This window comes from Plutella xylostella, chromosome Z (genome assembly GCF_932276165.1).
Source record: "Plutella xylostella chromosome Z, ilPluXylo3.1, whole genome shotgun sequence".
In the NCBI taxonomy this organism is placed as follows: Eukaryota; Metazoa; Arthropoda; class Insecta; order Lepidoptera; family Plutellidae; genus Plutella; species Plutella xylostella.
Genome location: NC_064012.1, coordinates 13,391,973 through 13,412,509, shown reverse-complemented (window position 1 = coordinate 13,412,509; position 20,537 = coordinate 13,391,973). Strand labels below are relative to the sequence as shown.

Here is a 20,537-nt window from a genome sequence, read left to right as displayed (position 1 = left end):
CATTTAATCTGAAATTGCTGAAAACCGTTCCTAGGTATTAATAATACCTTTCATGTGAACTATCATTTGCAGCTGAATCTCTTCAGGTTCCACCTGCAAACTTGAATATTCGTGAAATATTGTCAATTTTTCACCCAAAATCCGTCAGAAAGTGGCTCCCGGACACCTCCTATACCGTTTCAATGTTGATGAAACTTCTGTCAGTGTTTTCTAATGACACAACACATATAATAAACCAGGTGAGATGCGGGCAGGTCTATAGCATCTTGGTGCCCCCATACAAAATGTTAATCTTGGGCTGCTAAGTTTTATTTTTTGGTTTTCACCTTGAATATTCACAAAAAGTCATTTTATCTGAAATTGCTGAAAAGTGTTTCTAGGTATTAATAATATCTTTCATATGAACTATCATTTGCAGCTGTACCTGTTCAGGCTCCACCTGCAAACTTGAATATTCGAGAAATATTGTCAATTTTTCACCCAAAATCCGTCAGAAAGTGGCTCCTGGACACCTGCTATCCCGTTTCAATGTTGATGAAACTTCTGTCAGTGTTTTCTTATGACACAACACACATAATAAACCAGGTGAGATGCGGGCAGGTCTATAGCATCTTGGTGCCCCCATACAAAATGTTAATCTTGGGCTGCTGAGTTTTATTTTTTGGTTTTCACCTTGAATATTCACCAAAAGTCATTTAATCTGAAATTGCTGAAAATTGTTTCTACGTATTAATAATACCTTTCATATGATTTATCATTCGCAGCTGAATCTCTTCAGGTTCCACCTGCAAACTTGAATATTCGTGAAATATTGTCAATTTTTCACCCAAAATTCGTCAGAAAGTGGCTCCTGGACACCTGCTATCCCGTTTCAATGTTGATGAAACTTCTGTCAGTGTTTTCTTATGACACAACACACATAATAAACCAGGTGAGATGCGGGCAGGTCTATAGCATCTTGGTGCCCCCATACAAAATGTTAATCTTGGGCTGCTAAGTTTTATTTTTTGGTTTTCACCTTGAATATTCACCAAAAGTCATTTAATCTGAAATTGCTGAAAACCGTTCCTAGGTATTATTAATACCTTTCATGTGAACTATCATTTGCAGCTGAATCTCTTCAGGTTCCACCTGCAAACTTGAATATTCGTGAAATATTGTCAATTTTTCACCCAAAATCCGTCAGAAAGTGGCTCCCGGACACCTGCTATACCGTTTCAATGTTGATGAAACTTCTGTCAGTGTTTTCTAATGACACAACACATATAATTAACCAGATGAGATGCGGGCAGGTCTATAGCATCTTGGTGCCCCCATACAAAATGTTAATCTTGGGCTGCTGAGTTTTATTTTTTGGTTTTCACCTTGAATATTCACCAAAAGTCATTTAATCTGAAATTGCTGAAAACTGTTTCTACGTATTAATAATACCTTTCATATGATTTATCATTCGCAGCTGAATCTCTTCAGGTTCCACCTGCAAACTTGAATATTCGTGAAATATTGTCAATTTTTCACCCAAAATCCGTCAGAAAGTGGCTCCTGGACACCTGCTATCCCGTTTCAATGTTGATGAAACTTCTGTCAGTGTTTTCTTATGACACAACACACATAATAAACCAGGTGAGATGCGGGCAGGTCTATAGCATCTTGGTGCCCCCATACAAAATGTTAATCTTGGGCTGCTGAGTTTTATTTTTTGGTTTTCACCTTGAATATTCACCAAAAGTCATTTAATCTGAAATTGCTGAAAACCGTTCCTAGGTATTATTAATACCTTTCATGTGAACTATCATTTGCAGCTGAATCTCTTCAGGTTCCACCTGCAAACTTGAATATTCGTGAAATATTGTCAATTTTTCACCCAAAATCCGTCAGAAAGTGGCTCCCGGACACCTGCTATACCGTTTCAATGTTGATGAAACTTCTGTCAGTGTTTTCTAATGTCACAACACATATAATTAACCAGGTGAGATGCGGGCAGGTCTATAGCATTTTGGTGCCCCCATACAAAATATCCATTAACCAACAAGAGCGTCAGTAAGTAAACGTCGTATTTTTTAGAATTTATTTATTTAAGAACATATTTTAGTGTTTATGTAAATACCTAGCATTATTATTCCAATGTTTTTGGGGCTTTTTACGTGTTTTAATTGATAAAGTATGCAATAACTGAAGTGACCATCTTAATTTGGTCGGGTATTCAAAGGCTGCTAACTTTAGGCTGCTAACTTCACACACCTCTATGCTCTGAGATAATTTATAATTTTAACTGCTCACAAGACTTCTTGTTTTTTACATTTTAATTTAAATGCATTTACTTTTTATACTAAACAAATACCAGTAACGTAAACTATGCCATTTGCGAAATAATAATGATTTTGCAATGTTTTCTAAACATTAGAGTTATTACTATTTCGCTTGAACGAAAGAGAGAACAATAATTCATAATTGCTTGGCTTGGTAAAGTAAAAAGTAAAAAAAAGCATTTATTTCCATAGAACATGTTTACAGTGGTTTGATCTGCAAATTCCGCACTAGGCGAACCTGTACCGCGGAATTTATATAATGTTGAGCATAACGAAAATAACACAAATAAATTTAAAAAAAAAAACTATAATTTAAAACAATTTTTATTTTTATTTTTAAAATAATTAACATTATATAATTTAAAACAATTTTAAACTTAAAGTAACAGTACTAGGAACTTAATACGAATTTTATCTTGCACCAAAATCAAAGTATTTTATTTTCAATATTAAAAGGTCTTATCACTTAAAAGTCTTAATTCTATCTTAATATTATAATAGGTCTTTACATTTCCATATTAAAATTAATTAACAAAAGTGATTCAGTCTCGTTATACGAGTATGATAAAGTTGAAAGCCAATTGCAAACAATAGTCTTTACATCACGACATGTGGATTTTTTTATGTTTTTGTTATTACAGTGCTTAATGACTTTATTGTATACGTAAGGAGCCGAGAAACTAATGAAACGACGGGAGTGTGACTTCTGTAACTGTGGTACTTTAGCGCGATAAATCCTACTGCTAAGCATGTTTGAGTAGTCCGGACAGAGAAGGATGGATTTATGTGTCAAAAGAGTAATTCGTAAGATATATAATTGTCGGACAGATAGGACTTCCGTTTCCCTAAGTAATACGGTAGTGGTATGGTAACTAATCACGTATAGTTTCTTGTGCTTGCATTCCCGTTATGCGCTTGAAAATATAAACGATTAGTAAACAGTGGTAACTACTGCATTATATTTCCAGCAATAATGTTGGCCCTAATTATTGGAAATTATACGCGATTAGTGCCTAAATTATGGCTTCAATTTAATTGGAAACTACGCGAGCAGTCCCAACGCAGAGCGTACTTTAGCGCCTTATAGTTTCAAAAGACTTATTTTTGTTTCCATGTTCTGATAGATTTTATATTCCATAAGACTAAGACTAAGTAAAGTCAAATAAAATATGTTGTAAAAGCCACCAGATCAGAACACAGTAGAGGTTTATTTATCTTCCAAGATATCCATTTACAGCCATGTAATAAAGAATTTAACTTTTTCACATTATATTTCTCAATTCAGCGTCCCTTTTTCTCTCTATCATCCTCCATATTACTTCCCGGCTGTCAGTTCCGCTCACATCCGGTGTTGCCAACACTTTTCATTTCTCAGAATAATCATGAAATAACTTTAACATTAGCATATTTTACAATGCACCTTACAAATATGAAGTCGTCGGTTTTATAAAGCAAGACCCTCCAGTAAAGTTGTTGATGCGTTTGTTTCAGTTCCTACGAGGATGAAAACGCTGAAGATTCCCGATCTGCCAGATCAATGCCAGATAAGAAGTTAGTGCTATATACATACTACTAAGTAGTTAATTACAAAATCTTGGCTAAGATCCTGCATTTTGAAGTCAAAACCCTTATTATGCTCCTTTTTACTACCTTCATATAGTCAAGTAACAATAACTATTACGGTATTAAAAAAAAAACATAACATCAAACAACTTGCAATGGCTCGCTTTCCAGACAAAACCACAGCGAGATTGAGAAGCGTCGGCGTGACAAGATGAACACGTATATCACGGAGCTAGCTGGCATGGTGCCTCTGTGCGGGGCTGCGGCGCGCAAGCTGGACAAACTGACCGTGCTGCGGCTGGCCGTGCAGCACGTGCGCGGAGTGCGCGGCGCACGCGCGGCCGGCCCGCTCTCTGCGCGCGCGCGCCCGGCCTTCCTCTCCGAGCGTGAGGCGAACGCGCTCTTGTTACACGCCGCGCACGATGCGTTCTTGTTTGTGGTGGGCTGCGACCGCGGTCGGCTGCTCTATGTGTCTACGTCTGTGCGGAACATGCTACATTATGATCAGGTATATTCGTGTTGACTGCTGCTTTTATTATTACATTATTTATTTATTTGTTTTGTTTAAGAAACCAACAGCGTTGTAGATTGGTTAATTATTATTGCACGAATTAAATGAAGGCTATTCCTTTTTTGGATTAATATAACTTTTTTGCTACATCCTGTCATCATCACGACCCATCACGTCCCCACTGCTGGGGCACGGGTCTCCTTCCAATGAAGGAATGGTTTAGGCCTAGTCCACTACGCTGGCCTTTTACGGGTTGGTGGACCCCAACACAAGCAAGCTTGTGCTGAGATGTCGGGTAAGTGGGCAACCCGACTGTCAGATGTTTTCAAGACGCCGGAAGGCCTCTGACTGAGATTAACGCCTGCTGCCGAAGCTGAAACCGGGACCCACGGCTTAACGTGCCGTCCGAAGGAAGCGTCCAGAAAAGAACCACTTGAAATCGGTCACCCATCCAATGGCTGTCCGTGCCAGTTGTTGTTTAACCTCAGTGATCAGTTACGATCACTGAAGCTCGCTCGACTACGGACGCTTCTACATCCTGTACTTATATAGTATTTTTACCATTCAGGCGGAGCTGGTAGGTCAGAGTCTCTTCGACCTGCTTCACCCGAAGGATGTCGCCAAGGTAAAGGAGCAACTGTCCTCATCAGACCTAAGCCCCAGGGAGCGGCTCATCGATGCAAAAAGTAACGTATTTTCTATTACTATATAGTAAATCATCCACGACATAACATGGGAAAAAACAGGTGTTCATTAATCACAGTCTACTATCGCTCTAATCTAATAAGTGTAACACCATAATTTTTGTAACTTAACATTTTCTTTGTTGTTTACAATCACAGGGGTATAATCGTGACAGTTGTGACATTGCGAAAAAGAGACGCTTAACTACATTAAGCGTAAGAGAGAAACGTTAAGCTGTACAGGTTTTTTGTCCTTTTTGCTCTGGCGCCCACCAGACAGATTCACAACAAGTGACAACTAACAAAGTGGCCCCGTATTGTATTTCACTACACCCAGTCAGGAGTTACCCTGCATCCCGGATACGTCGGGACCACCAGGGAGATCATTTTTTTTTTGGACAATTTGGTCCTTTATTTATATAATTTGAGATTGTAGCTTAGATTGTAATCACTGAAAGCCTCCTTCCTGTGGTTTCCAGCCATGCTCCCGGTGAAGGCGGACATGATAGCGGCCGCATCCCGGTTCTGCCCGGGCGCTCGCCGTTCGTTCTTCTGCCGCATCAAGTGCCGCAGCCTGCGCGATGGAGGCGTCAAGGAGGAGGCCCAGACCTCGACTGGTACTAGGAAGAAGCATTCTGATAGAAAGTACGCAGTGGTCCAGTGCACAGGTTGGTTTCGTTCGGTTCGATTTGCGGATGCCTTATAAACAATATTATTTATCCAGAGGTATTTCTTATTCCATTATAATTATTGTCTCATCTAAGAAAGCCGCCGGCTCAAGATTGTCACGTTTATCACAAGCGCGAAAAATCTGCATTATGTAAAACACTTGTAATGCGATGTCCCCAAATATTTATTTATTTTATATTTTTTTATGAAAACTGGAATGTCCAAGGATTTCATTTTATTCAAAATATTATCCCCTCACAGAAATTCTTTAATTATTTAAAATTGATTCGGTTAATGGCCACTAATTTCGGTGGCCTAGGACCCAAACTGCCTTTGTTGCTTTAGAATCGGAATGCGAGACGTCCCACTTTTTTTTTTTAATTTTTAAAAATACCTTTCCCTCATTAATTTCCCCTTACAATAAGGCATTTTTTAATTAATTAAAATTTATTTCTTTAATGGCCACTAATTTGGAAGAAAGGGTCCTAATAACTGCCTTTGTTGCTTTAGAATCGGTTATCGTCAAGTTAAATGCCAATTTCTCCATTGTCGGTTAGCTAACCGACAGGGATTGATTTATAAATTAAACGTCATCTCCATAATATATAAAATTCATGACAGATTAGTCAAAAGTTAACCACTAATCCCTGGTTATGCTCTAACTGAGAATGGAGAAATTAGCACTAAGGTTATTAAATTTTTTGAATGTTATTGAAGGTGACACATTTCCACAGGTTACCTGAAGTCGTGGGCCCCGATGGAATTGTGCGAGGAAGGTGGAGGCGGCGCGGGGGAGGTCAGTACTTATTATGAAACTAATCATTAACATGAGGCAGGGTTAGGCTAGGTTTTACTATAATCTGTATAGTAACATATTAAAGAAGACAATGGTGTAGCGAAGCGGGACTGTACACTTGATTAATACGCTGTATAAATAAATTACTGCACTTTTATTGAAAATATAAGACGATAACAATATGCACACACATCGGTGGGTAGGTAGAGACGGAGCGGTGGTAGCTCAGTCGGGTAAGAGCCCGCTTCTCACGCAAGAGATGCGGGTTTGAATCCCGGCGCTGACATGTACCTTAGTTCTTTTAACTTAAGTACAATGTATACCATCGCTCTTACGGTGAAGGAAAACATCGTGAGGAAACCTGCATATCTAGATTTAGCACATCTAGATATGTGAATCCGCCAACCCGCAGTGGACCAGCGTGGTGGGAAATGGTTCAAGCTTAGGAAGGCAGTTTAGACCTTTTGGATATGCACAAAGGTTCCACTCGAGAGAGCCAGGTGCAGGTACTTACACCCCCACAGAGAATAGAATAGAATAGTGGGTAGAGAGAGAGTTGCCAGACGATCAAAAACATATTAAAAATATAAACTTTGTGTTGGTGTTGCCAACAAAAGGAAAAATCGCCTTGTTAAGTTAAAGTTTTCTCGAGTCGTATACAATATTTGACTAAAGAATACTAGATATCTCGAGTGTGCCAGGAAATATCGAGTAACCAAACGTCTCAATAACCAGGTAATCGACGAGGGTGATTCCAGCCTGTCTTGCCTGGTGGCGCTGGGCCGGGCGCTCCCGGACCTCACCCCGCCCGCGCCCCCCGCCCCACCGCACCTGCCCCTGCCGCTGCGCCCTCTGCAGTTCATATCCAGGCATGCCACTGACGGCAAGTTTCTCTTCGTTGATCAGAGGTGAGGAATGGGAATTTCGGAGCAAAATTATAGTGTTTAAATTGTTTACCCGCGTCGTCGCCACTGTTGAGTTGAGTATTTATAATAATAAAGCAGCTAATTAGGAAATGACCATTTAAAAACTAAAACTGTTGGCATCGCAAATCGCAACCACAAATACATGATACTTTATTTACCTTGGTCCCTGCGATAGTCCCTGCCCTTTGTCCGAGAACTGGAGTTTAACCAGTTCCAAAAGAGGAAATTGTTTATTATCGATAACACCCTGATGTGATGGACTTATAAGCTTCATAGCCAAAGGTTATGGAGGAAGGATATCTCCTTCCTCGACGGTCTTATCTATGTAGCAAACTTTTAACCTAGCATTGATTTGGGACCAAAGTTTTAAATAAAGGAGACCCCGGAAGAAGCTTATTTAAAAACCGAGTCTAAAATAAAACGATATAATATATTATACTATTACTTTAACCCATATTTTCATTTTTGAAACCATAAGTTAACCTATTTTTTATCAGTTTAGTAAGGGCTGACTGTACTAACACTTAAAACACAGTTTAACAAGTGTTTAAAGTTTTTGTGGTGGTTTCTGAGTGTTTCCTAAGACATGTTAATTTTTCCAAAAGATCTTTGCAGTAATTTTTTTAAATCTCCTTGGAACATTTCTACCTCTTCCTAAAATCATTTAGTTTTGTTGCAAAAAACATTTGACGTTTTGCTTTTTTTTCTGGGACGATAATATTTAATAAACTTTACTTTGCCTTGTGTGGTCATGAAAATTTTGTTTCTATTACAATATAATTAGTTTTTGAATACATCATTTCCATATTTTCTCAATTTTGATATTTTTGGGCTAACATAAAATGAAGTTTTTCTTTACAAAGTTATCTTAAGGGATTGGATTTAATGGACCAGAAGACAACTTTTTTTTTGCAAAAAAACCGTTTTAAAAATGATGGCACCGTGACAGATTTCTTCAGTCGTCGCCCTGATGGCAGCCTGTTAGGACAGGAGCGGTCCCCACGCCATTTTATTTTCTATCAAATATTTCACAAAAACTGTATCGGCATTGTACACCGCGTCCCAAGGGTGTAGTAGCTGAATGCAGACTTTCTGCAAAATGTCTACTAATGTAAAATTTGACTATGCCAACTTTCTCAAAATTAAGTACTTAGAAATCTCTGCATGCAGACTTTTTACAAAATTTCATTCAACTTATCGTGCTATGCCAACTTTTTCAAATTTAAGTACTAGAGGTCGCTAAATGCCGACAATCTCATAAAGCCCATTATTTTAATTCTTTAAAATTTATTTCAAACTATGCCAACTTTCGAAATTTTTAGAGTCTTACCGTATATGGATGCCGATTACTAGTACAATGAAAGACAAAATTGTAGTTTTTTTTTAATGTAACATAATGTACTTATACTTAAATAAAACTAAAATAAATACTTTTAAAAATAACTAAAAGAAATACTTTTAAAAAAACTAAAAGAATCTGACTTTGCTTATTCTTTCCAAACACTGCCCTACAGAAATTAGTCCATGTAAATAGTCCCGCGTAATTTTTAAAATCCTTTCATCGGTAACTTTTTCTTTTATGGACCGTTTACTTGATGGATCCAAATGCTGTGCATGTGGTGCTAAATTTTGCTAGCTCGTGCTTAATTTTGTAGCTTTCTTCTTTGATAGCTTTTAGAAAAGCAAAAAGGTTGGTCTTCCTCTTGCCAATTATTTTATTTAAACGAGAATGCCATCCCTCCAAAGCGTTGATGGTTCGGTGACGATCGCCATGGCAAGAAACAGCGGTCAAAGTTTCGGGTTTCATCCACTGCTTGATGAAATAATGGATAAAAGCATCCCACTGCTCAACGTTTGTTGTTATTTCAAAATGTTTAGAGAGAAATGCTTCTGGTATATGTGATACCGGCAGGTGTGCTAATGCAGTGTAAAGGGCAATATTTTTCTTATCGCTGGCAGAGGTCAATTTCAAGTCTTTTGATTTTTTACGGAGTGCTTGCGCGTAATGAAAAAGGCAACCTTTGATCATTACCTGCGGAACGACATTTCGGAAGGCCCTCATTGCCGCTATCTCGTAGTCCGTTTGAAATATCCTAGGATCCAGCAAGTATTCCTGTAATAATTTGAATCGCCTTTAGTATGTGGCTAATTCTTTGTTCGGCAGTAAACAAAACATTAATGGTGTTATGAGCGTAGAATTGTGGTTGCTCCCAGTATTGCCGTGTACTACGTACAATTGTTTGAAAGGCGGCGGACAACTTTTAAATGTACCGTCAGCGAGAAAATGATGTATTTCTTTTATTTGGTTCCGGATCTCCTTGCTGCAGAACACAATTATTTTATCCGTCGAACCATCATCAAACAATAAGAAATCCTCGTTTAATTTTGGACTTAGCTCCACATCCTCCAGATTTTTGAAGACAGTTGCGTGAACTTGTAAATGATACTTTCTTGCCCTATATACGAGTAAAGTATCTTTTACTGATTTATATGATGGTAAAATTTCATCATATTGCGGAATTGTGTGGTATTTGGACAAACAGGAATCATAAATTTTTGCACACTGCATATTTTAATTGGGCAATTATTTTTTCTTTTCGAAATGAAGAAAAATCTACTCGGCAAATGTGGACAGTCTCCCTTACTATGGTCTCATCTTCGGCGGACCAGGTAAGTGACCCCGGACATGTTCTGGTAGAGCAGCGCCAAAGAATTGTCTCATTTTTGTTCTGTGTGATTGTGACCACGACGCCACAAGTTCCAGGTACCCTAAAAAATATTAAATAAACCGTTTAGAACTAAAACAGCTTTTCTTTTCGAAATAGGGCTCGGTTATTATTGAAAATAAAATGTTTTATCGAAAATCTATACTGCTTGAAAAAAGAGGTCCTGGATTAAAATTAAAAAAGACTCACCTTTCGATTTTTTATAAAACACACATCGCTGTTCGTGATTTCACAAATGAATCTCATTATTTTATTTCAAAAAATAATCCGCTGCGTACTTACTGCGATACGACGCAGCATAAAATCATAAATGCATTTGTTTTGTATGGAGTTCACGTTAATATAATAGATTATAATAATTTACGACCAGTACCTTATGTCAATTAATCCAAAGAGTCCAAAATTTAAACTGTGTTATTTTGGGGATTGCCGGTTATCCTAATCCTAACTTATCCCAACTAATATTATAAATGCGAAAGTAACTGTGTCAGTCTGTCTGTTACTCTTTCACGCTAAATCTACTGAACGAATTTGAATGAAATTTGGTATACATAATTATGGTCTAGAGCTAGACCCTGAGAAAGAACATAGGCTACGTTTTATCCCGGAATTCCCACGGGAAAACTTTTAAGGCGAAGCTAAGCTCGCGGGAACACCTAGTTAATAATAAAGGTATAATATTTTTGTTATTTGGGATTCAAGGAGTTTTTGTGCCTTTTTACACTTTATAAAGACTCACCCTGTATATTATGCATTTAACTTGATAAGTATTTCTGTACTTGATTGTACGGAATTCGGCATTGCGATATAATTAGGAATAAGATTCTAAAAAGTCGGCTTTACAATACTAAACAGAGTAATCAATTGAAAAGTCGGCATGCAGCGACCTCTTGAACTTAAATTTGAAAAAGTTGGCATAGTGCGATAAGTTGAATGAAATTTTGTAAAAAGTCTGCATGCAGAGATCTCTAAGTACTTAATTTTGAGAAAGTTGGCATAGTGCGATAATTTGTATCAAATTTTATATTAGTAGACATTTTGCAGAAAGTCGGCATTCAGCTACTAGATCGTCCCAAGCTACACTATAATATTTTCTATATAAAAAACAGGCCGACATTGTCGATATTGTTTTTTTTTATCTATTTTGCTATTTTGCCTAACATAATACTTTGCCTTTTCGTTTTGCAGGAGTTTCTAGTATGGTTGCACGTTCAAGTAATGAACCATGCAAAGTTTTGAAATTGGTGGTTCTGTGATATCGCAATTATCGCATCTCATGCCTTACCTTATTTTTTATAATCATTTATCAAGTTATGCAATGATATTTTTTTTTGCGTTCATTCAGCGAAACTTAAATTTTTAACTGGATCTTAATATATTTTTTTAACTTTATATTTTGCACTAATTGTGCAAAATGTTCAGTACATACCTATGTGTCTCATGTGTGTCATGTTTGGAGGGAATCCCTACATGTACGTAAAAACCAAGATACAAATAAGTCGATAATAGTAGATAAATTATTGTAAAATGACTTATACATGAAAACTTCCAGTAGCATAAAATCTCAAGGCAATCAGAAGTTGCTGATCAAGTGGAATTGGCAAACCTCTTTGATTATATGTGTTTCAATTATTTGTGTCTTCAAGCTCAGGTACTATAATATTAACGACAGTGGTTTTTGAAAATCTGTATCTCAATTTGAATTCATCATCAGAGAAAAACCTAAACGGGTCTACCAAATCTCTCAAGTACCATTTTGGAAAACGCGGTAAATCAACTACAGGCTGTAAGAGTATATCAAATATGTGGGGACATCTCACACACGGCCATCCGACCCCAAGCTAGGCAGAACCTGTGTTCAAATAAATCCAGTATGTTCTCAAACTGGAAATCCATTGCAATGATCACGCAATTACAACAAACCATTAAAATAAATAAATAATAACGGACTTTGACAATTTGACAACTATTTATTCCAAATGCGTGCTAAGCAAGGGCCAAGTCTTGATAAATGTGAACTCGAACTCGGCTAAGTCTGAGTGCGAACTTAGTGGCATAGTCTGTGCTCAAGTAGTATCTATGATAGTGAATTTGTGTTCTTAGCATAGCATGTGCTTAAGCTAAGACTCTGTCTTAGTTTCGTATATTTATCTTGGGCTAAGTTTGCAACTTTCCTTATTAGTGACGCTAATTGAGTGGTGATGGTGAGTCGAATGCTTAGATACTTTGCAGTCAACTTTTTGATTGTTGGATTACCATGTATAGTGCCACAATCTTATCTGTTCCGGTGGTCAAAATGTGCAACAACGAGACGTCATTGTCAAACGTAATTTCATACTCTGTGCGTTATTTAAGTTGTCAATTTCTGCGAAGAAGCTGACGCTACGTTATTTAATTTGTTTTGTGATTTTCTGGGTGAAATACTGCCAAAAACGCTGTAATGTGATGCAAGAAAAGTAGTACTATATATATTGGCTTTTATGCAGGAAGAATAACGTATTCGGGCGCCTTTAATTCCGTTTGAAAAATTGGAAGAACGAGTTGCAGCGGCTACAGGTTAGTGTTGCCAAATATGACGAATAATTTTACCCATATATACTCCATGTAATTTTATTAAATATTTTCCCGAGAGGCCCGTGCCCCAGCAGTGGGGACGGGATGGGTCGTGGTACTCGTGATGAAAAGTATATAATCTTTATTTTTCTTTGGTTACAGGTGTGAGGACGTGACATGATACTTTAAATCTTAGGCAATATACCAAGAAGAATTTCGCGCACCTGCAGCGATTTTAGACGAAATTATGATGATTTATGACATGTCATTGTTTTCCCAACTTATCAAGAGTTGGCTGAAAGAAATTGCTTTTTAGCAATTAGCCTTTGGAAGGAGACCCGTGCCCCAGCAGTGGGGACGTGATGGATCGAGATGATGATGATGATGATGAATTAGCCTTTGCACACTGTCTGAATTTATTTTAATTGTATGCTTTTGTTTCTTGTTACATTAGAAAATGTAAAATAAAGTGTTCAAAAATAATACTTAATTAATAGTTTTTTTTAGGTCTATCTATCTCGTTATTCTCACGACCCACATATATTACCTATACCATTGTAATCTAGATTTAATCTCCTATATCAGAAGCAGAACATAATCAGAACTAATTTTATTTCTGTTCGCCGTGGACAAATTATCCATACAACAAATGTCGTTTGATATATTATATCCACTTTCATTTACTATCGACCCTATATTTTGATTCATCTATACTTATGAATGTATAAAATTTTGCCTATTTCTGGTTTAAAATTATAACAATAGGTAATAGCAGAAATGCATTGTCGTTTAAACCAGAAATAGGCAAAATTTAATCGATGGCATCACTGGATTCCATGACAGCGACGTCGCCACCGGAACAGATAAGATTGTGGCACTATAGGTACGTTTTCTTCCTATTCCTATTTGTACAACGAAGGTAATCAAAATTAAATAGATTTAATTTTGATTAAGTTTGTTGTGCAAGCCACCGTAAATCATGTAAATTGAAAAGTGTAACAAAGTAACAGACATAAAAAAAACCAAATTTTGTAAATTAAAGATTTTTATTTTTTGGTTTCATTAATCACTTTTACTATAGTATAAAACAATTAGAATCAAAAATATATATAATATATATATGTAATATGTGGGGACATCTCACACACGGCCATCCAACCCCAAGCTAGGCCGAACCTGTGTTATGGGTGTCGGACAGCTGATATATTTACACAAATATATAGATAGATAGATACTAATTATAAATATCAACAGCCAAGACCCGAGAACAAATATCTGTGTTTAAACAAATATCTGCCCCAGCCGGGAATCGAACCCGGGACCTTCGGCTCAGCAGTCAGGGTCACTAACCACTACGCCATTCGGCCGTCAAAAATGTCAGAATCATTCCAAGAACTAATTTCAATAGCAAATCAAGGTTTTTCAACAAGTTTTTTTGCTTTTGAAATCTGTACATTGCATTGATTTTCTAATAGTCGTCAGCTCCTTGACCTTCTGTTCTTCCAGATCCAGCATCTTAAGCCTGAATGATTGTTCCGCGCTAAGACGGCTTAATCTTGCTGAAATTTAAGAACTGTTAATAAATAAACAATGCCTTTTAGCCAGATATTTTCTATCTGCCCACACCAAAAAAAAGTTATTATGGTTGGTTAGATTTCGTTAACTAAAATAATAATATATGCATTAGATTAACAGTTAGCAACTTCATCCATTGCGGTGCTGTTTTCGTGGAGAATTCAATTAATTTCAGAACCCCTTTTGCTAAGGATTTAAAATCACTGTCGTCATAAAAACTGTTCATGTTCCAGGGTGACGTTAGCCCTCGGGTTCCTGCCTCAAGAGCTGGTGGGCACCAGTCTGTACGAGTACGTGGGCGCGGGCGCGGTGGGCGCCGTGGCCCGCACGCACCGCGCCGCCCTGCAGCGCCTGGCGCCGCTGTCTTCGCCGCCCTACGCCTTCCGCCGCAAGGATGGCTCGCTCGCTACCATCAGCACTACGTTCAAACCGTTCAGGTAAGTCATTGTTGGTGGCACTGGCAATGTGAATTTGACAATCGTTATTTTTTTTACTGATAGGCTCCTAAGTTGGGCAAATAATATTGCGTTGAAGGCACGACTATCTTCTTATTCTTTAAATAGGGCTCCCCCTTGCGAGGCTGGCGCCCCAGAATCTGGCAGGCTGCTGAATACGCCATCTGTTGGCATTTGTTGCCGAGTAAACTAGGCCAAAATAACAGATATAAATAACTAGATATATCTTCAACTTAAAAATAATAAAATAACAAATATAAATAGCTAGGTATATCTACTGCTAAAATAAAAATAAAAAAACCACACACACAGGGCACAGAGTTCAGAAAGTGGGTATTGTTCATCACTGTTGGTGAGCACTGGGCGAGGCCGATCATCTCACTTGTTCAAGTTCATATGGTAGTTTGCCTGGCCCTCTCTTTGATTTTGTTACCGGCACTCGCTCATGCCGGCAACTACCCTACGTTACTACTACGTTTTTAAATCTTACTTAACATCAATTTAAACAGTGTTACATTTTTACTGCAGATATTTTGTCAGTGATTCCTTGAAGTATCTTTAAAACATTTGCCGCTTTTGTAAGCAATTCTCAATTTGATCAATTTAAGTATGGATGGATCAGAAGTTTTAAATATGATTTCCTTTTATTCCCAATTCTACTTATCAGCATCTGAACCGTCAATGATTTTCATACGTTGAACAGCAGTCACAGGACTCATTTTAAGGCCTGCTTAAAAGAGCCCGATTCACATTTATATTGTTTTCAAATGTCAGAAGTATGCAAATGCAGCTTAGTTTTTCATAAATTAGCTAGAGTACGTTATAGGTTTTTTTTTACTTTCCATCACTTAAATTTGATTAGGCCCAGCACCCATGTCCTGCAGTGGCATATGTACGGACGGTATCTGTCTTATTGTGTTTTTTCAAAAGGATCAATTGGTCGTGTTGCAGGAACCCGTGGACCAAAGACATCGAGTGCCTGGTGGCCAACAACAGCGTGGTGACGGAGGGAGACGCGGCCGCCGCCGACCTGGCTGCCGCCGACTATGAGCTGTTCAAGCACGGTCAGTTACATTACATTACAGTTACATTTTTCAGTCATTTATAGAAATTTGTTGCCAACAAAAAGCCAAAATAAAGCTCATGGAGGTAGCTGGTGGTTTATCCGTCCACAAGTCAAACATAAGAGGGATAACTTCTTGTTTAACAATAACGTCTTGGTACAGTTCTTATTGCTATCCAATATCTGCGTGGATAGTGTAGAGTTGAGCACAGCTGTCAGAGTCCAGTTGTAATATATCTGTAGACTCTGCAGACTCTAGCAAAACCACACTAGTCTCGCTTACATGCGAAGGAGGCTCGAGCGATCGACCGATTGAACCCGGTCTCAGTCCAGTTTGCTCCGCGGGATTTCCGCCCGCTTTAGTGCCCAAGGTTTGTGCCTTTGCCCAATGTTCATTACAACTGCTACTGCTACTCCTATTACTCTCCTCTCCCTCCTCAACGTAAAAACTATTTTTACTTAATCTACTCCTCCAACGCCAGTAACTTGAGGATTTTTATTGAGGTTTTCTCCTCTTGAGCCGGGAAATTAAAGATTGGTGTATATTTTTCTAAACAGCATAATTATTTATTTTACGGTGCTGGCTTGTTCGTGTTACTTAACGGCAACCTTTTGAAGGTGTTGATATATGTTCAGTATTCACTTTAAGTAGTTCAAATATTTTTGATGTTTTCATCAGGCAGTTGTTCGACTCCTACAATTTCTATGTTATGCTTACGAGATCATTTCTGCATATCATAGAATTTCTCCTCAAGCGCTCCATTGCACTTCTTCAAGTAAGTGGTTTTGTTAGTAAAGTTAGAGTCGTTACACATTTCTCCAACTTTTAAATTTTCTCCTTACTCTGAGTATGCTCTGCCAGCTATGTTTAATATGTAAGAAATTCCATGCTCTCTGTTAACGTGATGAGTTGTATCTTGTCGTCTTTGTTTATATTTATCTTGTTGTTGGTGTCATCTACTTCGTCGGTCTCCGAGTCCTCGCCATCACAGTTATTGCCATATTGCCTCGTTTTTCCCGCTTTCAAGTCTGCCGCTGGTCCCTTTACACATGATTGTTGAAATGTGCCAGTGCATTTAAATTATGCCCCGTTTTTAGGCAAAGCCTTTTTGCATTTTTGGCATTTCATAAATTTGTTGAATAGAATGTTGTTTAGTGGCGGACACAATCTACTATCGCAAGGAAATCGATGCAATAACACTATTGCTGGTTCACCACGAACTATACTTTTAGTTTTAATAATATTTAGCTGATGATCTTCAGTATTTTTGATAAAACAATTTATTACATTTTTCTTTGCAAAAGAATACCAGTCACCGTTGCCTGTCAGTGTTGCCAGAACAAGGAGTAAGGGCGGTACCTTTCCCTCGGGACCGTTCTTTTCAATATGGATACTTTGCTTATATGTCTTCGTCTTCTTATACAACCACGTCTGGTTTGGCCCAGACGGGTGCACCGCCAATGAGTCCCGGCTTAAAGCACGTCCATTTTTCCAGCGTCAAAATTTCATATTGGTAACTCAGATGAAATGCTCTTGCATCAGATATGTGAAATTCCACCGCGAGGTAAAAGCGTTTTCTCGGACCCATATCCAATACCCTGGGATGGGTCCGAGAAAACGCTTTTCCCCCTACGCGGAATTTGTCACATTTTTAAGCCCGCTTGGACTATTAAGTTCAACTTGTAAACATAGCATAATTGTCTGAAGTATTATTTATTATTATTATTTATAGCAGCCAACACTTTCCCATTCCAAGATGTTGGCGGCACAATATGTTCAATGCGTCGCATCAGTCACGATATAATTATTGACATTGATGCTAAGAGACCATTCTTCAGTTATGCTTTGAAGCACCTCAGGTCAGGTCAGGTAAATCAAGTCGCAGTACTACTTATTTGGTGGAGGGCTAATTTGCTGTCATACTTCGATTTTAAGACTTGATCCGACAAGGTCTTCCTACTTGGAAGTTCGTAAGAAGGTTTACTTGCTCGAGTGAACTCCTTAAATCCTTCATCTTCCACAATGGTGAATGTCTAGAAGTCTTTCCTTACCATATTTAGAAAACGTTTATTTTACTTAAAGCGCTTGTTCGACTTTTCAAATAAGAGCTGACCATTCTCTGGACCTTGTACCTGACATGTATTTGGCGGTGGATGTAACACAGATGTAGCTGATAATGTAGAAGCAGCCGCGGAGGAAATGAGAATATTTTTGCCAAAATCTTTCCAGTATGCAAATTGGAATAGCAAGATGATGAATAAAGATATGAATGAATATATACTAATCTAGCAATTTTTTATTAATAAAGCTTAGAAATGTAACATATAATTCCTTATAATCTTTTCCTACATTTTACCAGTTTCTCGATAATTTTCCACATTCATTAAACTTTTCAAACGAAAAGTCCACCATCCAAATTGCAGCGTAGCGGACTGTATTTTGGTGATTGTACGCCCTAGGGGTATTCGTAGCTAGTGGAAATAAATAAAATCGTGAATTATCGTTTGATCCGTGTATTTTCGTAGTCACAGTGTCGATGGAATAGGATATTGTCCATAGACAAGGATATAAAAATATACTAGATAATCAATGTTGCTAGCCAACACAAACAATACATACAATATAACACACACACACACACACTCACGCCTTGTACTAATTTACTCCCTTGCGGGGTAGGCAGAGGTACATTGCTGCACCCACTTTTCGCCAGAGTGTTATGTTGGTCCCAATGTAATAGGGGGCGGGCCTATTGCCATTTTACGGGCACATCCAAGACCTGAGAACAAATATCTGTGTTTAAACAACGAATAAAGCTTAGAAATGTAACATATAATTCCTTATAATCTTTTCCTACATTTTACCAGTTTCTCGATAATTCTCCACATTCATTAAACTTTTCAAACGAAAAGTCCACCATCCAAATTGCAGCGTAGCGGACTGTATTTTGGTGATTGTACGCCCTAGGGGTATTCGTAGCTAGTGGAAATAAATAAAATCGTGAATTATCGTTTGATCCGTGTATTTTCGTAGTCACAGTGTCGATGGAATAGGATATTGTCCATAGACAAGGATATAAAAATATACTAGATAATCAATGTTGCTAGCCAACACAAACAATACATACAATATAACACACACACACACACACTCACGCCTTGTACTAATTTACTCCCTTGCGGGGTAGGCAGAGGTACATTGCTGCACCCACTTTTCGCCAGAGTGTTATGTTGGTCCCAATGTAATAGGGGGCGGGCCTATTGCCATTTTACGGGCACATCCAAGACCTGAGAACAAATATCTGTGTTTAAACAAATATCTGCCCTAGCCGGGAATCAAACCCGGGACCTTCGGCTCAATAGTCAGGGTCATTAACCACTACGCCATTCGGTCGTCTAATACAATATAACTTTATTGAAAAACACACAACATACACTACATAACAAAGAAAGAGTAAGCACAATAGGCGGCCTTCTTTCTCAGGCCACCTTTGGGTGAATGAAAGACTTAGAGAGAAAGTACTAGTGATATTTTTATGTTATTATTATCCTAACTCATATTATAAATGCGAAAGTAACTGTGTCTGCCTGTTAGTCTTTCACGCCAAAACTACTGAACGGATTTGAATGAAATTTGGTATACATATGGTCTAGACCCTGAGAAAGAACATAGGCTACATTTTATCCCAGAATTCCCACGGGAAAACTTTTTAATTCTCGCGGGAACAGCTAGTTATGTATAAATACATACATACATACATACAAATATGTATATATTCCAATTCCCCCAGAGCCGGACATGGCGATGCAGCGGCTGATCGACTCTCAAGTGGAGTCGCACAAGATCGGCAGCGCGATCGCGGAGGAGGCGCTGCGCCGCTCGCCTTCGGGCCTGTCGCCGGAGCTGCCGCCCGATCTCCTCCACGACGTCGTGTTTTCGCATCCGGTACGTTTATTTATACGCACGCAAAAAACTGATCCAAGGTGTCAAGGTTTTCAGCAAATTTATAAAAGTGAGATATTGATCTTGAAAACTATCGAGTTTTTACTGAGGTCATATTATGATTTTCTGGCCACTCGTGTGCTAGTCTATCAGCCCTCCAAGGCATATCGTTGACTTTTGGGACACCCTGTATACCTCTCCAGACTTTTAGGTCTATTTACTTGAATGTCCAGTGTGTTAATTAGGTCCTAAATTGTTGGACAAAAATATAAGGAGGCCTTTGCCCAGCAGTGGCACACTAAACTATTAATAAAATAACATAAATACTCAGGGCTTTAATCCTCTTAAGAGGTAGTCGGAGTTGGTGTTGAGTCACATGCTTTACGTGACGTGCTAGGACGCAAGCCGTTTAGCCGTTTTTGATTCGGTAGAGTCTAGTTGTGTTACCTCTCGATGTTTTCCTTCACTGTAGTGCCTAACTATATCTTTAATTATATCAGCCTGACATATATACCTTTCCTAATGAACGCCACAGCACTCTGTCCTCGGCCTTCCTTATGCATTCATTACCGGCAACCTGTCATCTGACCATATTAAAACGCTTCATCACAGTTATACCTGACACAGGGTCGTAGAGAGCTCTTAATGACAGTGATATTCACAATTGGTCTAACATGGGAGCAAAGAAACATGATTGTACAATAACCAGGCTTACAGCGGCACCGTTCACCAACATACGGTGATGCCACTGTTGAATCTACAGGA

The 20,537-nt window shown here is 38.3% G+C and overlaps 1 protein-coding gene across 8 annotated transcripts in view; it reads left to right on the top strand.

The window, feature by feature from the left end:
• LOC105388272 (protein cycle) overlaps positions 1-20,537 on the top strand; it is an 81,765-nt gene that overhangs the window by 57,119 nt on the left and 4,109 nt on the right. For all 8 annotated transcript variants that reach the window (XM_048632685.1, XM_048632690.1, XM_048632687.1 and 5 more), the window contains 9 exons: positions 3,801-3,860; positions 4,044-4,380; positions 4,952-5,069; positions 5,546-5,734; positions 6,470-6,531; positions 7,267-7,439; positions 14,545-14,748; positions 15,718-15,830; positions 19,621-19,775. In XM_048632685.1, the coding sequence (XP_048488642.1) occupies positions 3,801-3,860; positions 4,044-4,380; positions 4,952-5,069; positions 5,546-5,734; positions 6,470-6,531; positions 7,267-7,439; positions 14,545-14,748; positions 15,718-15,830; positions 19,621-19,775 (1,411 nt within the window). The remainder of the gene's footprint in view (positions 1-3,800; positions 3,861-4,043; positions 4,381-4,951; positions 5,070-5,545; positions 5,735-6,469; positions 6,532-7,266; positions 7,440-14,544; positions 14,749-15,717; positions 15,831-19,620; positions 19,776-20,537) is intronic.